The 22,479-nt window shown below is 41.3% G+C and overlaps 1 protein-coding gene and 1 long non-coding RNA gene across 10 annotated transcripts; one reads left to right on the plus strand and one right to left on the minus strand.

Moving 5' to 3' along the window:
• The first annotated feature begins 8,408 nt into the window (after positions 1–8,408).
• On the plus strand, positions 8,409–17,175 carry LOC307027312 (uncharacterized protein). 9 transcript variants are annotated; one of them, XR_013804593.1, is made up of 14 exons: positions 8,409–8,853; positions 10,048–10,513; positions 10,844–10,970; positions 11,230–11,310; positions 11,541–11,748; positions 11,941–12,113; positions 12,199–12,297; positions 12,503–12,735; positions 12,824–13,002; positions 13,100–13,181; positions 13,367–13,711; positions 13,853–13,970; positions 14,047–14,097; positions 14,250–14,368. XR_013804593.1 is itself a non-coding variant. In XM_079695534.1 (10 exons), exons 5-10 carry the CDS (start codon positions 11,549–11,551, stop codon positions 13,444–13,446), a joined length of 945 nt encoding a protein of 314 aa, XP_079551660.1. In that variant the 5' UTR covers positions 8,781–8,853; positions 10,048–10,513; positions 10,844–10,970; positions 11,230–11,310; positions 11,541–11,548; the 3' UTR covers positions 13,447–13,569. The 9 variants fall into 9 exon arrangements, 5 of the variants coding, with proteins under 5 accessions (XP_079551660.1, XP_079551658.1, XP_079551659.1 ...); XR_013804594.1 differs by having other exon boundaries at positions 8,420–8,853; positions 13,088–13,181; XR_013804595.1 differs by lacking the exon at positions 14,047–14,097 and having other exon boundaries at positions 8,420–8,853; positions 13,088–13,181.
• Positions 16,545–20,797, minus strand: LOC307027313. The gene is made up of 2 exons (XR_013804597.1): positions 19,578–20,797; positions 16,545–18,385 (listed from the first exon to the last, which is right to left on the minus strand). It is a non-coding gene; the product is annotated as an uncharacterized lncRNA (long non-coding RNA).
• Between the last annotated feature and the right edge of the window lie 1,682 nt (positions 20,798–22,479).

The raw sequence follows: 22,479 nt of genomic DNA on the forward strand, positions 1-22,479 counted from the left end.
CCATCCATCCATCCATCCATCTTCTCCCGCTTATCCGTGGTCGGGTCGCGGAGGTAACAGTTCCAGCAGAGAGCCCCAAACTTTCTTTTCCCTGGCCACATCAACCAGCTCTGACTGGGGGATCCCAAGGCGCTCCCAGGCCAGCGAAGAGATATAATCCCTCCATCTGGTTCTAGGTCTACCCCTTGGTCTCTTCCCAGCTGGAGGTGCCTGGAACACCTCCCTAGGGAGGCGCCCAGGTGGCATCCTAACTAGGCGCCCGAACCACCTCAACTGGCTCCTTTCGACGCGAAGGAGGAGCGGTTCAACTCCGAGTCCCTCCCGGATGACCGAACTTCTCACCTTATCCCTAAGGGAGACACCAGCCACCCTGCGGAGAAAACCCATCTCGGCCGCTTGTACCCGCGATCTCGTTCTTTCGGTCATGACCCATCCTTCATGACCATAGGTGAGGGTAGGAACGAAAATGGCGCGGTAGACAGAGAGCTTTGCCTTCTGGCTCAGCTCCCTTTTCGTCACAACGGTGCGGTAAAGAGACTGCAGTACCGCTCCCCGCTGCTCCGATTCTCCGACCCATCTCACGCTCCATTGTTCCCTCACTCGAGAACAAGACCCCGAGATACTTGAACTCCTTCATTTGGGGTAAGGACTCATTCCCTACTTGGAGTGGACAGTCCATCGGTTTCCTGCTGAGAACCATGGCCTCAGATTTGGAGGCACTGATCCTCATCCCAGCCGCTTCACACTCGGTTGCGAACCGATCCAGTGAGTGCTGAAGGTCGCAGACCGATGAAGCCATCAGAACCATATCATCTGCAAAACGCAGTGGTGCAATCCTTAGTCCACCGAACTGCAGACCCCCTCCCCCACGACTACGCCTCGAAATCCGATCCATGTATATTACAAACAGGATTGGTGACAAAGCGCAGCCCTGGCGGAGGCCAACCCTCACCTGAAATGGGTCCGACTTACTGCCGAGGACCCGGACACAGCTCTCGCTTTGGGAGTACAGAGATTGGATGGCCCTGAGTAGAGACCCCCTCACCCCATACTCCCGCAGCACCTCCCACAGTGACTCCCTGGGAACCCGGTCATACGCCTTCTCCAAGTCTACAAAACACATGTAGACTGGATAAGCGTACTCCCAGGCCCCCTCCAGGATCCTCGCGAGAGTAAAAAGCTGATCCGTCGTTCCACGACCAGGACGGAATCCGCATTGTTCCTCCTCAATCTGAGGTTCGACAATCGGCCTGACCCTCCTTTCGAGTACCTTAGAGTAAACTTTCCCGGGGAGGCTAAGTAGTGTGATGCCTCTGTAATTGGCACACACCCTCTGATCCCCCTTTTTAAAAAGGGGAACCACCACCCCGGGTCTGCCACTCCTTCGGTACTGTTTCCGACTTCCACGCAACGTTGATGAGACGTGTCAACCATGACAGTCCCTCAACACCCAGAGCCTTCAGCATTTCTGGGCGGATCTCATCCAGCCCCGGGGCTTTGCCACTGTGAAGTTGTTTGACGACCTCAGTGACCTCCCCCCGGGAGATTGGTGTCGATCCCCCGTCATACTCCAGCTCTGCCTCTAACATAGAGGGCGGAGTTGTCGGGTTCAGGAGTTCCTCAAAGTGCTCCTTCCACCGCCCTAACACTCCATCAGTTGAGGTCAACAACGTCCCATCCTTACTGTACACAGCTTGGATGGTTCCCTGCTTCCCCCTCCTGAGGTGTCGGACAGTTTTCCAGAACAACTTTGCTGCCGCCCGAAGTATTTTTCCATGTCTTCTCCGAACTTCTCCCACACCCGCTGCTTTGCCTCGGCCACGGCTGAGGCTGCTGCCCTTCGGGCCTGTCGGTACCTTGCAACTGCCTCGGGAGTCCCCCGGGATAACAAATCCCTGAAGGCCTCCTTCTTCAGTCGGACGGCTTCCCTGACCACCGGTGTCCACCAGGAGGTTCGAGGGTTACCGCCCCTTGAGGCACCTAGGACCTTGAGACCACAGCTCCCCGCCGCGGCTTCGGCAATAGAGGCTTTGAACACCGACCACACTGGTTCAATGTCCCCAACCTCCACAGGAATGCCCGAAAAGCTCCGCCGGAGGTGTGAGTTGGAGGCCTCCTGAACTTGGGCCTCCTCCAGACGTTCCCAGTTCACCCGAACTACACGTTTGGGCTTATCAGGTCTATCCAGAGGCTTCCCCCGCCACTCGACCCAACTCACCACCAGATGGTGATCAGTTGACAACTCCGCCCCTCTCTTTACCCGAGTGTCCAAAACATACGGCCTCAGGTCCGATGATACGATAACAAAATTGATCATGGACCTTCTGCCTAGGGTGCTCTGGTACCACGTACACTTATGAGCATCCTTATGTTCGAACATGGTGTTTGTTATGGCCAATCCATGACTAGCACAGAAGTCCAGTAACAAACCACCACTCCGGTTCAGATCAGGGGGGCCGTTCCTCCCAATGACTCCCCTCCAAGTGTCTCCATCATTGCCCACATGTGCGTTGAAGTCTCCCAGCAAGATTAAAGAGTCCCCTTCAGGAGCCCCATACAGGGCTCTTTCTAGGGTCTCCAAGAAGGCCGTATACTCTGAACTGCTGTTGGGTGCATAAGCACAAACAACAGTCAGAGTTTTCCCCCCCATAACCCGCAGGCGTAGAGAGGCAACCCTCTCGTCCACTGGGGTAGACTCCAACAACGAAGCACCCAACCGGGGACTTGTGAGTATCCCCACACCCGCCCGGCGCCTCACACCTTGAGCAACTCCGGAGAAGAATAGAGTCCAACCCCTATCCAGAAGTAAGGTTCCAGAGCCGACGCTGTGCATAGAGGTGAGCCCAACCAGATCCAACTGGTAACTCTCCACCTCCCGCACAAGCTCCGACTCCTTCCCCCCCAGAGAGGTGACGATCCACGTCCCCAAAGCCAGCTTCTGTCACCCGGGTCTGGTCCGTCGAGACCCTCTGCCTTCACTGCCACCCTTCTGGCAGCGCACCCGACCCCATCGCTGTTTCCCGTAGGTGGTGGGCCCGCGGGACGGAGAAGCGGAGGTGTTGCCCATGTCGCCTTTTCGGGCTGTGCCCGGCCGGGCTCCGTGGCAAGCCCGGCCACCAGACGCTCGCCGACGAGTCCTCCTTCTGGGCCTGGCTCCAGAAGGGGACCCCGGGCTTCCTCCGGGCCGGGTATCCTCACTTCGTGTGTCGTCTTTCATGAGGTCTTGTGAACCAATATTAGTCTGGCCCCTTGCCTGAGACCAATTTGCCATAGGAGACCCTACCAGGAACACAAGGTTCCAGACAACACAGCCCCCAGGTTCATCAGGGCACACAAACCTCTCTACCACGGTAAGGTGCTGGTTCTTCAGAGAGGCTGTATATCACCAAGTTTTCATATAGTTTTGTGTGTAAAATAGATCGCTGCAGTGAACACGACTTTATGTATTTGTTTATGGTTTATTTGATATGGAGGGATGCAGTATACTTAGAAGTTCAGAGAAGAAGCAACCCCTATATATATATTTTTTTATTTCATTTAATTTTGGCCCAATGGAAGAGGCAAATATAGAGTTAATGTGTGGAGATTATAATGTCCCGTTTACTAAAATATGTATGGTTTTCTGATGTTTAGTTGACAAAATAGTCACTGTGCTACATTTTGCGACATCTGAAAGACAAGAGTTGTGTCCCCCTTTGGCCATAAGGGGGAGTATATAAACATATATATATATATATATATATATATATTGTATAGACGTTAGGGATGTAACGATATATCGAATATCGCGATATCGCGGTAAATAAATGTCTCAATACCGTCGTGAGACTGACAAAATGTACCGTGATTTTTTTCAAAAAGAAATTCAATTCTTTTTTTTTTTTAAACCTTTATTCAACCAGATGGTCCCATTGAGATCATCAATCTCTTTTTTCAAGGGACACCTGTCCAACATGGCAGCAAGTAGGTTACAACATGAACATAAAACAACAGACACAAAAATACATTGTATTTACAGGGCTACATGTACATACCTAGAGACATTGACAAGTACCAACAGTATATTTATATCTCGCCCTGTCAATAAGCCTCACCTTCTTGGCAAAAACTGTATTGTTTTTTAAGTGTTGGAGAGACAATGCACAGTTTTACCCACTGCTGTCACCCATGGCCAAAGCATATCTCTCTGTCCCAGCAACATCAGTACCAAGCAAGAGAGTTTTTTCCACAGCAGGGGATATTGTAAACGCCCAAACTTCCCAGCTTCAACCTGGAAATGTGGACATGCTCATATTCCTAAAAGATAACCTTGATGATGCTGAGTGAGTGAGTTAGAGTTGAGTTACTTGAAAAACTAATGTGAAACTTGATTTATTCTATTGCAGGGTCTGATTATTATATTGTTGACACTTTAAAATACTACTATCCTACTAAAATGCTGTACAAATGAGATTTATTATTTAAAAAAGAAAAAATAATTCACATTTTTCTTTATTTTTCAATATCGCGATATCATCGTACCGTGAGTTTTTGGTAACGTTACATCCCTAATAGATGTTGCAACTATACAGAGCATTGGCAATACTATATGTAACTGAGGTCATGCTAATAAAGCTATTGAATTGAATTGAGTATACCTTTAAGTGAGCTGTCAGGAGGAAACAAAGGTTCAGCAACACATTACACTACTGCGGCGAAAGGCTGTACAAAGACGTGAAATGATGTGCTGCAATGTCTGTGTATCTTTGAAGAATGCCAAGTAAAGTAAAAAAGTAATAACTCGCACTGAGTCTTAATACATTACTTTATTTCATTATTTTCCCCCTTCGTTTGAGAAACACTATCCAATGATTTATTATGTTTGTGTTACACACACACACCATTACTGAATTCATTCTAAAACCAAGAATAACCTACAACAATAAGGAGCCCTGGCTCAAGGACAGATAAAACAAGGACACCACACATGATTATTTTCCAATTACAGTATATTCATTTAAAGTGAGTTACTCAATGATATCAGTTTAATCAGTAATGTGTGTAGTGTATGGGTGTGTGATGTGTCAGCAGGGCCGGACTTGGACCATAGGTCAGGCTGGGAATTATACACCCAGCCAGGCCACTACCAATGTTTTTGGGGGGCGTTTTGCTGGATGTATCGTCAATATTTACAATGTTGCTGCATACAGTTTAACTCTATCCTCTTAAATAGAAACATATGGACATAGGATATTGTTAAAAAAAAGTATGCATCTTCCAGCTGCTGGAGAAATTGTGGCTCCCAGGAAGCAAACCATTACCATGTGCTCTGGGATTGCCCAGTAGTAAATACCTTTTGGCATAAGGTTTATAAAGAAATTGTAATCATATTTGGAAAAAACATTTATTTTAATTGGGATGAACTCCTCTTTGGTATCCTGCACTCTACATCCACAAATATTAAAACAAAATACTTGTTTGGGATGTTGAGTGTAGCTGCCAGGAAAGCAATCACAAAGAAATGGCTCAAACCAAACAGCCCATCTATAGATGATTGGTACGATATCATTTACGAAATCTTTGTAATGGAAAGAATAACCTTCTCTTTGAGGCTCCAGGAACATAGATTTGAGGAGATTTGGGAAAAATGGAAAGTGTATCTTACCCCGATACGCCCTTCTTTTGTCTAACTGTTTGAATATTTTATTTAAGGATCTATACTGTCAATGTTGTATAGTGTAAAAAAAACACCCCATGTTCTTGTGTGCTTATTTAGACCCTCCAGAAAAACGCGGGCAAAAATCCTTGATTATGCGGGCTAAAATCTTTGATTATGCGATTAAACATGCAGAGTTTTTATGTGATTTTATGCGGTGAAATTGCGGGAAGTTGCGAAATATGCGGAAAGTTGCGAAATATGCTAAATATGCGGGGGAAAAGAATAACAATTTTTAAAAATATTGGGCTGTCTTATTTATTCTCTCTCACACACAACCTGCCACTAACGTTAAACCCCTTTACTATTCAATTAAACACATTCAATGTTTATTTATTGTAAAAGCAATTGGGCTATTTTAATCTCACACCCCCCCCCCCCCCCCCCCCACACACACACACACACTTCTCCGCCTCATTCTGTTTTCATTTACTCGTTCGTTATCTGACCAGCTTCAATCTTGTAGGCTACTCACTTTGTTTCTTGTAGCCCTCGACAGGGTTTTGGAGGTTGATGCCTCGGTGAACGTGAGTTGAATGGCTTTCTTGTCCGCAGCAGCGGAAAGCATTTTCGAATGTTTGAATGAATCAAAGTGGGTCGCCAGCGTCGATTTTCTCTTATGCTCCAACACACAGTTGCACGGGGTGCAGCATAGTTTCCTCCCACTTTTTGCCCGGTCTTTAGTAGAAATGTTCGTCTGTAAATGGATTAGATTTTTTCATCTTGGTGTTTTCTCTATCGTGTGAGCTCCACACGTTCACTCTATACAGTGTTGTTTACATTTTGTGATGCGCAAGCTGATGACGTCACGTCAAGACGAGTTAACTTTTTTTTCCCTCAACTTTGTCTGGAAAAATGCGGGGATTATGCGGCCTGTTGATAAATATGCGGCCTTTTAAAAATCTGCGCCATTTTGCTGATTATGCGGTAAATTCTGCGATCGCAGAATCGCGTTTTTCTGGAGGGTCTACTTATTGTTGTTGTCTTGTCAAGAAAAAGAAAGAAAGACGGACCACTCTGTACAACTATTTAACTACATATGTATATGTACACTGAAGTTGAGATGTGATCCAAATCAAAAAAAAAAAAAAGTATGCATATGTATTTGGGAACCTTTCCATGTGAACATGTTTTATTTGGGGGTGGACCTCAAATCCTATAGGGGGGTCCGGGGTCATGCTCCCCCGGGAAGATTTGTTTTTTATTTTTGGAGTTAAATGCATCAATCCCTTTGAGTAGGTTACTGATATCAGCTCTGCTTGCTCTCAGGAAATATGCATCTGCACTATCTCGATGCAACCCGCTTCTTTCATGCTCTTCAATTCTTTGGTGAACATGCTTCCATGCCTGCATGCCTCCTTTAACAAAAGCATTGCCACTGGCAGGCCTGGCAAACATGAGACACAGCGAGCAATACAGAGAGTGCGATGATTCACAGTAAGTTAACCATTTTCTATTTGTCCCATCCTTGGTGTGGAATACTTTGGGAACGGCTTTCTTGGAAGTTTGTTGTGGGTGGTTGGCTGAGGGCGAGCAAAATAATGAAAAGGCCTCTCTGTGTCAACTTCCTGTGCATCTCTTTCGCTGTCTTTCTCCGCAGTTGCAATTTCCCTTGTGCTGGACCCTGAATCTTGACTTGTCTTGTCAACCTCCTCAGCATCTGCTGGTACTGAATAAGAACTAGCATGAGGAATAAACTCTTATCAATAACTATATAGTAACTTATTGAGAGAACATGAACATAGCTTGCTTATACTGTTGTCATTACATTTCCTTTGGTTTTGTTCAGTTTTAGTCATAGCCTATTGAAACAGTTTCATCTGTACCTGCCAGTTCTGTCCACTGAGCTCTGCCTGCATCTCTCCTTCAGGGTCATCGCCATCAGCATCGTCTGATAGTGGAACTGAATAAGGAGAAAATGTAATCATTACATTAACAACTATTTATGAAATAACATTATTCCCTGTATTTGCATTGCCTAATACCATAATGATTGTCTCCCCTTTAGACAACATAACCATGTCAAGTTATTCACTCACAGTATGAGGGGTTTGTAGCCCCACAGTTAGCTGCAGTCTAACGGTTATATTACATATATTTGCCTTGAGTAACATTAAGAACATGTTTGGGTTTTTTGTAGCCTTAAAGTCTCCAGTCACACAGAGCCTGCCACTAACTTAGCATTGGACTGATAAACTGTTTTGTTGACAGTCGATGTGCACATCAGGCTACAATATAGAAAGAAATGTGGCTCATAATGTTCGCTCACTAACTTTCTGTTTCGTCATTCTATACCATACGGGGGGTTCTGAATAAATCAGTGATTTTAGCACATTTCGCTGCCTTTTTTTGTTGCAGGATGGGGGTCCATCCTTCCACAATAATTAACCTTGCCGTCAGTTTCAGTCGGTCCAGTCCACACTAATGTAAAGAGCAGCGTGCTGGTCTCGTGAGAAACGGAGAGTGGAACAACCAATCACATCTTCATTATTCTCCTGAGATTCAAATGTGCCCATTCGCTAGTCTGACAGGTGCGTGGTTCTCACTGCGCCTCATACCGGTGCAACTTTGAACACCTTCAATACTACATTAATGGATTTGGCCTGCAGTCACCGCGTCTGGGCTGAATTAAACACGTATTATTTTAGTCCTGTGTGTTTATTAGAGGCCATGTCAGCACAGGCCACATCATATTATGCCAGCGTTGCGTTCACAAGACATAAAAACCACAAACTGGCAAGAGAAACATGCCACAACCTGAGGGACAGTGAATTTTTTATTTATTTAACCAGATAGAACACAGACACACAGACACACCCACACACATGGGCGTCGCAGTTGCAGCCATTATATGAGGGTGGGACAAGTCCCCCCCACTTTTTGAAATTATTAGTTTAGACCCCCCCACTTTTACCATGTGGAAAGTCAGTGAATCGGTCTATCCACTCGCCGCACGTTGTAGAGCGCTGTGTCAGTGCTTCACTATCAAATCCATTCCACTTGCTTATTGAGAGAATGCCCAAATCAATGAAACTCCGTACCATGTTTTCACTGCTACTTTGTACCAAGGCAGATTCTCACATAGCGCACATGTTCAAGGAGTGTTGTCATAGCTGGACAGCTCAGACCTGTTGTATGAAGCGATGCCGGTAGCGGAGGTAAGGCACACACACCAAATGTTCAGGAAATGGTTAATACAGCGAAAATCAAAGCTGACGATCTCTTGGCGTCTCACTTCTGGAGAGGAGTTTTGTATTTATGTCATGATAGAGAGATACAAATACTGAATAGTTTAGATGAGAAAAGGAATCGAAATGCCAGGTTACTAGTATTTATCATGTAAACAGGGAACATGAATAACCCGATCTCTCTGTGCTCATGTAAACACCATATCCCCAATATGATCATAACCGGGATAATACTCATAAACGGCTTATGCCCATGTAGAGACGCAGTCAGTGTGTTTTACTGGAGCCTCAGTTCGATAAGAGATTATTTTCTGAGTGCTTTAACTTTGGTACTCTCTCTCAAAATGGTAATGTGCATTATGTTTTAATTATACTTCTTATCATTCAGAAGCTTTTTGTGTGTGTTTATGTTTTACTGAGTGCTTATAGGCAATTTCCATCCCAGTATTCAGTTAACTATTTATTTTCTGTGCACATTACATAGACTAGCTAATATTCTACCTACTGCTTGAGACTTTGAGTCTTCAAAAGGTCCAATGTCACAGACTGGGACTTACTTTAGAGTCAGTTGTATTTACATTCAGTATGACTTGTTATGATTCAATGTGAAAGAGTATACTGCTCAATAAATAATGATCACTTCACCACCTCTCTTGACATCTAGGGGCTTGAGAGTGAGTCAGAGGCAGAACACAGGCACTCGCATGGTTCATCATACATGTATACTGAACTGTTCTAAGTCTGAGAAATGCTTTCGCCATAATCAGCAAAGCAACATTAATGTGAAATTATTCTTGCGGGCGGCTTGCTAGCTAGCTCACGTTCAACATAAGCTTAAACTAGTTTAGCTACATTTATATCAGCTCATAAGTGGTGTGTGAAAAATATTTGTCTTAATTACGGCTACATACGTCGGTGTTAAAGTGTGAGTTATACGTTATCTTAATTGCTTTTGTTTTACACATGACAGTACTAACGCTGGCCGACATTTTAATATATGTTTGGGGGGGAGGGGCATAGTCCACGTCCATGTGCTTGTTACGCGTATGAAACAGGAAACACGTAAATGAACTCAGTCTGTCTAAAGTAGTTAAACCGTCACAATGTGCATTTAAAAAAGCTAGTTTTAACTACATAATTCACTTTTTCTGTTGTCTCCTGCAGCTCCTGTACCCACACCACAAACCCATACACTGATCTACACCATCATAAAACCAACGGCACTTTTAAGAGCCAAGCTCAACCTATCTCTCTGTCTATCTACCTACCTTTCTTATAGTTATTGTCTCTATCTTTTTCTATCATTCATTATCTATTTCTTCATCTATCCATCTCAATCTTACAATCTGTCTCTATCTCTGTTTGTCTCATACAGCAGCTGTTGCATATCTGTTGTGTCTGTCTGTCTGGCTGTCTGTCTGGCTGGCTGTCTGTCTGGCTGGCTGTCTGTCTGGCTGGCTGGCTGTCTGGCTGGCTGGCTGGCTGGCTGGCTGGCTGGCTGGCTGGCTGGCTGGCTGGCTGTGTTGCAATGGCAACAAAACACAACCCAGACCCCAATAATCCCACATCCAAAGAAGGGAAAAGCATGGCTCTTGAGCTGAAGCATGAACACATGCTAGCTGAAGCTAAGGTTGGTGTTTTAACCCATATGACCTCATTCATTTCCCACTTAAATTTGGCACTATCTGTTATCCAAAAAATGCTGAACAGGCCAAGAGTAACTGGATTTTGGATCAATGTATAGGGCCTTTGCCAAACGGTTCATCATTACAACATGGGGGGCAGAGGCTTACTAAATAAAGCTTGTTCAACTTGTTTTACTTCATTAGTTGTATATGGTCGGAAAAACTTGAAGCAAAAATGTTCTTCAAGTGAATGAATTTACTTTTATTTGTCCACTGTCATATGGTATCAGTTTATCAGCAACATCAACCTTACATGAGTTGTTACTTGGTCACAGAAAGCAGCTGAGGAGAGGAAACGGGCATGCTCTGTAGGAGACACTTAACAGTCCCCTAAAAGGGGCTGTGTAGGACGTGGCAAGCCGAGAGGGAGGCGTGGAGGGCGACGCCAAGGCTCAGCTACAGGTTGAAATCCCAATTATTTTACATTTTTATGAATTTACTAAGTAAATGGTTGGAAAATCGAATTAAAACACACTAATTGCTTGTTGAGGGTCTACAATAATTCCAATATATAAACGCATAGTGACACTACAGTCGGAGACATTCCCACTGTGGTGTCATAAGAACTATGCTTTATTTAATTTCACAAGCTTTTAAACAATAGGTAGATAATACAAATCATCAGTTATCTGTTGTTAACCCTCTGTGTGATTTTTTACAGTCACATCCCCCCCGACTGAGGGCTTCCAGTCTTCCAGTGTGGAGGTTCTGCGTACTGAACCTTCAGCACAACACGAATTTGGTAAATCACAAAAATGGCTTTAAGTTTAAAACTAAAATCAATTTTTAAATAAATTGTGTTAGTGAGAGAAAATAACCTTATACACAACTGACAGTTCAGGACTCGAACGAGGAATGTAATTCAGTAAAGATATTGGCCAGTTCCATACTGAGCAAAGAAATGATCCTTGATTTTTAGTGTTCATCTTAAATATAGTCATTTACAGTTAAAGTTTCCCATTCTGTTCACAGAAAAGAATATGGAGAGACTCTCTGACATTCTTTCCTCATGTCCTCCTCCTGAGCCTCAAAGAAGCTCTGCCTCATCCTGGTCTTTTCGGCAGCAGAAAGCCTCAGAGCGCTGGAAAGAAGCGAGACCACACCACCGACAATGCCTTCTAGAAAAAGAGGCTGTTGGTCATCCCCTGTGTGGCCTCTGGCACGAGCCGGCTGTTATTAGGTGAGATAACATTTACCTTTATTTAAATTACTTTACCTAATTGTAATGTTTCAGTATTAATGCTCAGTGCCCTGCTATTTCAGCTAACGTGCATGACTTTTGGGATGTTAGAAAACTGGATACCTAGAGAAAACCCACATGAAAATGAAAGTAATTCTAGGATATTAGAATAATTTTGTCTTTCCTCCCAAGGTGTAGAGAGTGTCTCCCCGAGGAGTGGTTCTGTGGAGACTGTGATGTACTTCATCACAAGAACCAGCCACTCCACAACAGGGACAGTTTAATGAATGTTTTTTTTCAAAAACCAATTAGTCCAACAACGTGTGTTGTTAGAGTGGAAGGTGGATATGACACCCATGACCAAGGTATGCTCTCTCAAACTTGCATTTTGATGTTCACAAGTCTCTTTGGCCAGCATATAATGGTAATTAGTGCTTTTCTTTTTTACAGCTTGCATATTGCCAACTGTGAAGGCACCCAACTGCTCCTGTAAAGGCACAAACTTCACTGTGGTACCAGGCAAACCAGTGATTTTAATTACCATCAATGGTAAACAAATATATACAAATATATATATATATATATATATATTTGGATTTCTATTGAATTGTTGTTATATGTTTACTGTTGTGGGCTGAGACATTGTGCTTCCACTTGGAGTAAAACCTTCATGTAATATCTGTTCATCTTTGACTATTTGTAGATGGAACTGTTGTAAAATGTGTCTTAATTATGTTTATTTACTTGTTCCAAGGGCGTTATGACTTGCATCTGCCACTATATGTCTGTCAAACTTGCCAGCAGCAGTGGACCCCCGACTTGAAAGTCCTCCTTAAGAGTGGATACTGGCCAGCTTCGGTCAGTATTTCCACACTTTACACCTTGGACCTCCTGAGCTCCTTTGAAGAGCTCAAGGTCATCTCTCCGGGATTCTCCAGACAGGCCTTTGCAAAGCTGCTGGAGCATCGCACAAAGTGTGGAGGAAGAGTAAGTGTAAATATTCTTTACCATATTATACATTATAACATTTCCGTAAATAGACAAAATCACAGCAATATATGTAATTATCTTCCAGTCTGGACCTGTCTACGGAGATGCACTGCAGCGCAGCTTTCTGGAGTTCTCCTATGCCTCGTATGAGGAAGACCAGCTCTGCTGTGGTGCTCCTTTCATCTGCCCTGCCTGCACGCCGGAGATGTTGGCTGTTTCTGCCGATGGAAACAGGAAGCTGTATCGCTTTCGGCGAAGTGGAAGGTGCTGTTTTTACAATGTTGTTATTTAACTTTTTTGATTACTGTTTATATTTCATGGATATATTTGCTAATCTTTTTTTCCTCAGTTCTGATGGCAGCGCCTTTTTTAATGGGCTCTTTGTAGCAGAAGACAGCGCGGTGGCTGCATTTGTCGATAAAATACAGAGATCACTGAAAAATGCAAGTTTTTATTCGTCATTTTACCTTATATCACAAAAATAGCCATGTATATCCGACCCTGACTTTCTTCAAATTCAGCTACTTCTCCTTACCATCTACTCCAAATTCAGATAATTAGAACAAATGGTGTAGATCTTGATTCCATTGCTTTTAACTGATTTGTCATGATGTAATGTGTGTCTTAGACCCAGGGAAGAGGCACATGTGGGGACTCCCAGTGGACAGCAGCGAGGGAGACGTCAAGGAGGGCTTCGAAGCTGGATGAAGAAGGGATGGAGGTGGCTGTATGTCGCCATGGGTTTCTTTTGAAGGCCTTAAATATGTACAGGGGGGAGATATTCGCCTCCCCCCTGTATCTTCAAAAGGAACTCATGCCAGCCAAAGCCAAGTTCTTCGCCATGGATGTGGCTTGCAAGTACTGGCCGTATATGGAGAAAGCTGCAAGTGTCCTTCCTGCTCTCCAGGAGCTGACCACCATGAAGCCATTCCTCAGTGTAATGCATGCTTGAAACCATGCTACCAAATGCAAGGTATGTGAAATATTTTTGTATCACGTACATTTATATTTTTTATATTTATAATACTGAAGTAGTAAATATATAAGCTATACTGTTTAGTATAGTAGTATGTAGCCTCTTTGCACAATAATTCCAGCAACCTTTTACCATCAGATTATATGGAGTGGGAAGAACCAGGAGGGAGCAGGGATGACCGCTGGGGAAGAGGTGGAGCAGGTCAACAGCTACCTGTCCCGTTGTGCCCTGACAACAAAATACATGTCCAAAGCAGGTGAGTGGAAGGTTTTGCCCTATTATTGCATACTTTTTTAGATGACACATCAGAACCTAATTATTGCTTTCAAAAGCACGACTGGACATGCTCACAGTGCATGCAATGGGATGGAACAGGAAAAAAGGTGACTCCCTTCTTCAGGCACTTTCCACAAGATATGTGAAGGTGAGCCTCCTATTAAAGGTGTTGTTGTGTCCTTTGTCATTTGCACATGGCTTGTTGTTAATCATAGCAAGTTTTAATCTTGATAAATGTCCATCGTCTACTGTTTATCAGACTAGTAAGAGGCTCCTGGAAGAGACTGCAAGTCTTGAGGAACTCAAGACGGAGCTACATTGTGTCTCAGATGACATGGTGTCGACGTGGATTTCCGACGTGAAGGAATGGGCATCTGGTAAGCACGATGAGATAACACCAGCTACATATCATTGTCCATGACTGTTTGAATTTACAGATTTGATCCTAAAGAGCAGCCAATTTTAAAGGCAATAAGGCTGATTTTTCATGCCACGTAATGGGACCCTCACTGGATTTCAGTAGACAGGGACATAATCTTCAAGCAATAGCAAGCCAACTATGTGTCCATGTTTATCTCTGATATGTTTCAGTTTCCATAGTTGTACCATCAATTTGTGTTAAAAGGTGTTAAATATGTTGCACAACTTTGTTTCTCAAAACCGTTACGTGTTGTGTAACAGTACATTTTACTGCCAATATTATTTCTACAGGAACATCAGAAACATCGGGTACTTCTGAAGACATCCTTCAAACAGCACTGCAGCAAAGCATTGAGGGGCTTTACCTAAGTTTGAGGCAGCGGAAGCAATCCTTTTACCGACAGAATGGTATAACAATAATGTTTTAGGTTGCAGATTCAACCTACTGAATTATATATATTTTTTGCACTTGCAAATATAGTTTGTCACATATCCCTATCCCACTACTTCAGGTCTTTTTCAGACAGCAGCAAGCTCCGCCATCGACTTCGAAGGAAGCTTGCAGACGACAAAAAGCGCCTTAATCAGGAGGTAGTGAAGTACAACCAGCTGGTACACGACTCTGCCAGAGGCATAGATGTTGCTGCGGTGGAGCATTCCCTCTCTGGAGGGAGCATCATGTCCGCGCTGTGGCCGTGGGAAGTTCCTGGCATGGGTCAGTTTTCAGATATTTCATAATAATTCATTTGAAGTTCTGTTATATGAAGGTATACCTTGCTGAGTTATGCACATATCATGTAGAGTGTTAGAACGTTCATTTAGTTTAAGGGCATATCTTAAGTTTTTTATTGTGTATACATTTGATTATTTTGAAAGTACATGTTTGGAGTTTTAAACATATTGTTATGCTATAATGAAAATGTGATTCATGTATATACATAACTGTGATTGGATTTTAGTTAACTTTACAGCCAAGAAAAATATACTTGATCAAGTCATGCTTACACGGAGACTGCAAGAGGAGAAAGGCATCCTATTGTGGGAGATGGCGCAGCATTGCACATGGTTGCAGAACATGGCAATTGCTCTAAAAAATAAGGTGGCTGAGGAAGGTAAGTTGAAAGCAAAACTTAACCTACCTTGTAAAGTATGAGTTTTAAAGGAAGAAAAGTCAGCCCAAATCATTCTTGGTCACAGAAATTGGATGGAGTATAATGGCCTGTGCCCATTCGACCTGGCCATTTTACATAATGAAGTCCCTTGACAGTGAAAATCATCTTTATATGTACATGGGAGAGAATATACTCCATTGAAGTGCTCTGGCCTCGTGAAGCAATCTTACTTTATAGTATGTCCATATAACAATATTTTGTGTATTTTCAGATGTAGACAAGGGGAATGGAGGACTTGGGTGCACCCTAAGAAGGAAGCATGCTGAGGCGTTGGAGAGGTTGCAGCTGGTACTGCAGCAGTACAAGACTGCTTTAGGTCCTGATGCTTGTTTCCTTCAACATGTAGAGGAAAGTCAAAGTGGCCTAAGCAGTCCAGACACCAGTGAAGATGAAGAAGGAAACATAATTTAGGTAATTTACTTATGAATTAATGTACAGTATCTTTGTTGATTTAGCCTCAACCTAGACATGTTGCTGTTACTTTTTTATTCATTAATGCTAAACATACATTGTGTATTCAAAAACCTCAAATTTGGTTTCTGATCTGCCCCTCTTTTTTGTTTCTCTGTATTTCCCCAGATTGCTGCTGCTCTCAAGCACGAATATCCGCCAAGACTTGATGTGCTATCAGAAATGTAAATACTTTACTGACTTTATATTTAGAGATTGTATTCATACTCCTCAATGGAAGATCACCCTTGAATATGTTGACCATATGACTTTTCCCTATGCCGCAGCATCAGGCCAAACATTTCACTTGTACACAACTTAAATTGTATTGAAGAAAATGCTCAGCGTCCCTGGAATGCATCCTGAGCAATGAACCATTCACTTTTGATCCTTTTTGAAACAGTAGAATGTAAATTCCTAAATCTCCAAGTATATCTTGCTGGTTACCATACAACTTGGTGAGCACATCATTGTCCAAGAGCAGGAGGTCTTTCCCTTTTTTCCCAGAACGGGATGCCTATGCATTATTATTTTCGATCTCTTATAGGATTTACCTGTCATTAACTTTATATGACTGCACCTGTTACACCGCAGGCCAATAACAGCTTTCCTCTAATTGTTCATTTTTGTTTCTTTTGCGTTACTTGCTTTAATTGCTTTGTCAGTTATATTTCCTTTTTGGTCTCCAGCTATTAACCTGATTGATTGAAGTACTTCAATCAACATGTACAATGCACAGTCTTTTAGGATGTATAATTAGGGACATTGAGATAAACAACAAATAGTTTATTTGGTGAATCACCTCATTGTTGTTCTCAAAACCAAATAATACATTGTTATACATTTTTATATTTGATTTACACATAGAATGTACATGTTTAATATACATAGTTAAATCATAAAAAAATGGTTGTGTTGTATGATTTCTTAATACTGTATGTTATAGCCGTTTGCATAACTTGATTTTATGTTCTGTTGTCCATGCTTTTCACTCTAGAGTCAAGAAATACACCCTTATGGTGGCCTTTTACTTGTATTGTGGTGAAACACATAAGTAAACCATTGCCAAAGAGGACCATTTTATTGTTTTAAAAACAATGTTATTGATGTGGTTGGTTGATGAATAAATATAAATTAAGCATACGTCTTTGGTACTTTTTGTTGTTTACATCACACTGCATTATAATGCGTTTGGAAATAAATTAATTTAGAAGTAACAATATGGGTTAGCACTTGAATATTTTTGGAAAGAGATGATCCTCATCCGGAACACTGGTTGTTGGTTTAAGATAAGATAGAACTTTATTGATCCCAATTTGGGAAATCTTTGCGTTGCAGCAGCATTAAAACACATGGCATTATACAATACAAATAAAAAGACAAGAAATAAAGAAGAAAATATACATGTTGAATTTACAAATGAGCAATAACAAGATATGCAAGGTATTATATTTACATAACTATGTGACAGATGGAATATTAAATATTACACTGAACATTGAATTGCTTCAGGGATGGCTCAAGCCTAAACATACATTTCAGTCATCAAACCTAACTACCTTGACATTAACAACTTTACAACTTTCAATTTGTATACAATGAATGCGCAAGTGGTAGCACAATACCCCAAAATGTTTTTTCAAATTCACGTAAACTTGCCTAACTATTTCCTGATAAATAACAGTTAAATGTCAACAAGTCGCCTCTGCAGAGTAAGCCATGTCTCATTAGGCTACATACTCAGTGTTTAAAAATGTATTTATTGTATGTAGTTTGCTAAAATAATAAACAGTCAAACGTTGCCATAACCCTAAATATTTTGCAATTACTTTCAACTTTTGTAATACTTTGCAGCTAAAAATAGTGACAGTTAACAGGTAGAAAGGATGGGTGTTAGTTGTCTCACAAAAATATAGTTTGCCAAACCCAAATAAATGGCTCGAATGACTGCTTTCTGGCTGTATCAAAGGATAAATACTGGATAAAGTTGTTGTCCCACAAGATTTGGATGGATTGAAAACAGTCGCTGTAAGTTGTTGTTAACTTAACTGACTTTATTAAATGAGTTGATCCAAATTCATTCCATATAACTGTGTTGGTTATAAGGAAATGTTAAGCTCTCCATTGATACAAACATTTTGTGTACACAATACTGTGAACTGTGAAGATAGAGTGCAAGCATCTCACCTTCACAAAGGTACTCATAAAAAGTGCCTATCTTGTCAAGGTAATCCTGGGCATAGGCGGTCAGTGTGCAGCGAGGGGTTAGGATTTCACATTTGACGTCCTTCTTCCTGGTCTCCTTGCCAAGAAGCAGCACTGGTTTAAAGCCAATGGCATGGAGTTTCTCAAGCTGTAATGACAAAATAATATATTTACTGTTTAAAGAAATGGAAAGGAAACATCAACAACAACTATATAACTACAACTATAACATTACTGATGACAGCATCTAGTTGTATGCCATTCATAAACCTAGATGCTGAGTTAAGCTTTTGCAGAATCATGTATTTACCAGGAAGGGTTACACAGTAGAAGCAGAAAATATTTTATAGACAAACACAAAATACAAATAAATCAGTATCCTGAGTCCCAGTTCAAACCCTGATAATCTTAAAGTTAAAGTACAATAAGATACAAATGTGTGACCACTCAACAATTAACAGTTAACACTTACAATGACTATTGCATAATTAAAAATGTAACACAATCCAAGCATAGCTTGACACTGTTGAAATTGAAATTGCGTGCTACGATGTAAAACGTTCCCGTATGTTGTGGCTGCAGTCGTAAGAGTAATATAGAGTAGTAACATACAATTATGTAGTCTTATTAAAGGTGGGGTAGGTAAGTTTGAAAAACCGGCTCGAGATACACTTTTTGTTATATTCCATGGAATGCTCTTAACATCCCGATAGCAATGAATATCTTAAGTGCTCTGACAAAAAATCCATAAAAAAATGTCATCTGTGGAAGCCTTAATACTGTAAAAAGCACGACCAATCATCTGAGCCGGCCCGGCTAAAGTAACTGGATGGCCTACCTGCCTGTCAGCCTTCCATCTGTGCACAAACTTATCTCGTGCCCTCATTGGTCATGTGCGCGTTCGAGTGTGTTGGAGGAGGGGCTCTATAAGAAAGTGGCAGATTTTCTCCGGTTGTGTATTTTCAAATTCTAGCCATCTCGAGCCGGTTTGTCAAACTTACATACCCTACCTTTAAGGTCTAAAAAGTGTATTTAAATGTGTAGTTAAATTAAAATAGTGTCCCTTGGCTGTGAAAGTTAAGATAAGAGTAGTTTTAAAATTGAAAGAAAAGAGAATATTAAATAATACCTTTGCAATAATATCTATATTTGAAGTTGATATCAAAGTGTATATTGGTTAATAAGATACAAACATCATTAAGAAATAAATGTATATAAAAATAACATTCAACTTGATCCTGGCCCAATATATTGGCAAACAGTCAGGGTCCGTCTGTGTCAGTTCTTTGGTGTCAGCTTGGTGTGTCCGGGCCTTAACATACAGTAAAAAGTGTACATACCAAGACAATGGCTTCATCCTTGATGGAAGCAATGTTGTGGTTCTTCTTCCGCTCTGACACCCAACCCCCTCGCTTCTCATCAAACCTCTTGAGCTTCTTCTCAAGCCGCGGCTTTTTTGGCTGCTCCTTAAGGCAATGTCCACAGATCTTCTGTGCACAAAATAAAATGTTCTGACAGAAGGGACATGTCTTTTTTGTAGACCCACCTGGCATGATTAACACGGGATTACAAACAAACAGACAGACAGACAGACCGACAAACACAGGAAAGTAGAGAAGTACACAGCATAGATAGAAGGGTGAATAAAGAAATAGATGATAGATATAAGAGAGCTAGATAGGGAGATAGGGAGATAGTACTGTCATGTGTAAAACAAAAGCGATTAAGATAATGTATAACTCACACTTTAACACAGACGTATGTAGCCGTAATTAAGACAAATATTTTTCACACACCACTTATGAGCTGATATAAATGTAGCTAAACTAGTTTAAGCTTATGTTGAACGTGAGCTAGCTAGCTAGCCGCCCGCAAGAATAATTTCACATTTATGTTGCTTTGCTGATTATGGCGAAAGCATTTCTCAGACTTAGAACAGTTCAACTGCGGTCAAGTGAGCCTACGCTCCGTTTCTCTTGGTCAAGTGAGCCGTCCCAAAATTGAAAATGCGTCCGTATTGCGAGTTTTACGGTAAAAATGAAGTCGGCGAGTCTTTACTGGCGTGTAACATCTTCCGGTTTTCAGAATAAGACGAGTTTTTTTTTTAAGGTATATATATTGTAATGATCCTAGGAAATTTCGGAGACAGATGTATTCCTCAGTTAGGCGTCCTCCCGCCATTGTTTATTAAAGACAACACACATCAACAGGGACACATGTGTCTCTCTCTTATGGACGTCCATGAACTAGCAAGCAGCAGACTGCGGTTACATAACTTCCGGTCTTAGACCGGAAGTCCGCTGCAATAAATTAAAATAGAACTGTCAGTATGATCAAATCCTAATTTTGAGACATTAGTTTACATGATCTTTGAACATTGAGCTAAAAAACAAATATTTCTTTCTCATATTATAAATCAGATTGTCTTGTAATCTAGGCGAAACACTGCTCAAATAGGACATTTTGGATAGCTTTTATTATGAAATTAAACATCAGATTGTTATGAAATTTCATGAGTAGCTCACTGAGGTGGTCTACTATAACACTGAATAGAAGAAGTTCTGTGGAAGCAAAGATTTGAGGAAAAATTGCAATTTGAAATCAGGATGAACACTGTTCAAATTCCACTTTTTACATAGCTTTTATTCTGAAATTCCAAATCAGATTGACATGAAATTTCATGAGTAGCTATCTGAGGTGGTCTACTATCACACTGAATCGAAGAACTTCTGTGGAAGCAAAGATTTGTGGAAATATTGCAATTTGAAATCAGGAGGAACACTGTTCAAATTCCACATTTTACATAGCTTTTATTCTGAAATTCCAAATCAGATTGTTATGACATTTTATGAGCAGCTATCTGAGGTGGTCTACTATCACACTGAATTGAAGAACTTCTGTGGAAGCAAAGATTTTTGGATATATTGCAATTTGAAATCAGGAGCAACACTGTTCAAATTCCACATTTTGGATTGGTTTTATTCTGAAATTCCACATCAGATTGTTATGAAATTTTATGAGCAGCTATCTGAGGTGGTCTACTATCACACTGAATCAAAGAACTTCTGTGGAAGCAAAGATTTTAGGAAATATTGCAATTTGAAATCAGGAGGAACACTGTTCAAATTCCACTTTTTGGATTGGTTTTATTCTGAAATTCCACATCAGATTGTTATGAAATTTCATGAGTAGCTATCTGAGGTGGTCTACTATCACACTGAATCGAAGAACTTCTGTGGAAGCAAAGATTTTAGGAAATATTGCAATTTGAAATCAGGAGGAACACTGTTCAAATTCCACTTTTTGGATTGGTTTTATTCTGAAATTCAACATCAGATTAACATGAATTTTTATAAGCAGCTATCTGAGGTGGTCTACTATCACACTGAATTGAAGAACTTCTGTGGAAGCAAAGATTTGTGGAAATATTGCAATTTGAAATCAGGAGGAGCACTGTTCAAATTCCACTTTTTGGATTGGTTTTATTCTGAAATTCCACATCAGATTGTTATGAAATTTCATGGGTAGCTATCTGAGGTGGTCTACTATCACACTGAATCGAAGAACTTCTGTGGAAGCAAAGATTTTAGGAAATATTGAAATTTGAAATCAGGATGAACACTGTTCAAATTCCACTTTTTACATAGCTTTTATTCTGAAATTCCAAATCAGATTGACATGAAATTTCATGAGTAGCTATCTGAGGTGGTCTACTATCACACTGAATCGAAGAACTTCTGTGGAAGCAAAGATTTGTGGAAATATTGCAATTTGAAATCAGGAGGAACACTGTTCAAATTCAACATTTTACATAGCTTTTATTCTGAAATTCCAAATCAGATTGTTATGAAATTTTATGAGCAGCTATCTGAGGTGGTCTACTATCACACTGAATTGAAGAACTTCTGTGGAAGCAAAGATTTTTGGATATATTGCAATTTGAAATCAGGAGCAACACTGTTCAAATTCCACTTTTTGGATTGGTTTTATTCTGAAATTCCACATCAGATTGTTATGAAATTTTATGAGCAGCTATCTGAGGTGGTCTACTATCACACTGAATCAAAGAACTTCTGTGGAAGCAAAGATTTTAGGAAATATTGCAATTTGAAATCAGGAGGAACACTGTTCAAATTCCACTTTTTGGATTGGTTTTATTCTGAAATTCCACATCAGATTGTTATGAAATTTCATGAGTAGCTATCTGAGGTGGTCTACTATCACACTGAATCGAAGAACTTC

This window comes from Notothenia rossii (genome assembly GCF_949606895.1).
Source record: "Notothenia rossii genome assembly, contig: scaffold_235, whole genome shotgun sequence".
NCBI lineage: Eukaryota > Metazoa > Chordata > Actinopteri > Perciformes > Nototheniidae > Notothenia > Notothenia rossii.

Excerpts from the sequence above, each read along its gene's own strand:
- LOC307027312 (XM_079695532.1), top strand. The coding sequence starts at position 11,549 with ATGGAGAGACTCTCTGACATTCTTTCCTCATGTCCTCCTCCTGAGCCT. Across the intron at positions 12,298-12,502 it reads GATTTTAATTACCATCAATG|GGCGTTATGACTTGCATCTG; the intron begins GTAAACAAATAT and ends ACTTGTTCCAAG. Across the intron at positions 12,736-12,823 it reads GCACAAAGTGTGGAGGAAGA|TCTGGACCTGTCTACGGAGA; the intron begins GTAAGTGTAAAT and ends ATTATCTTCCAG.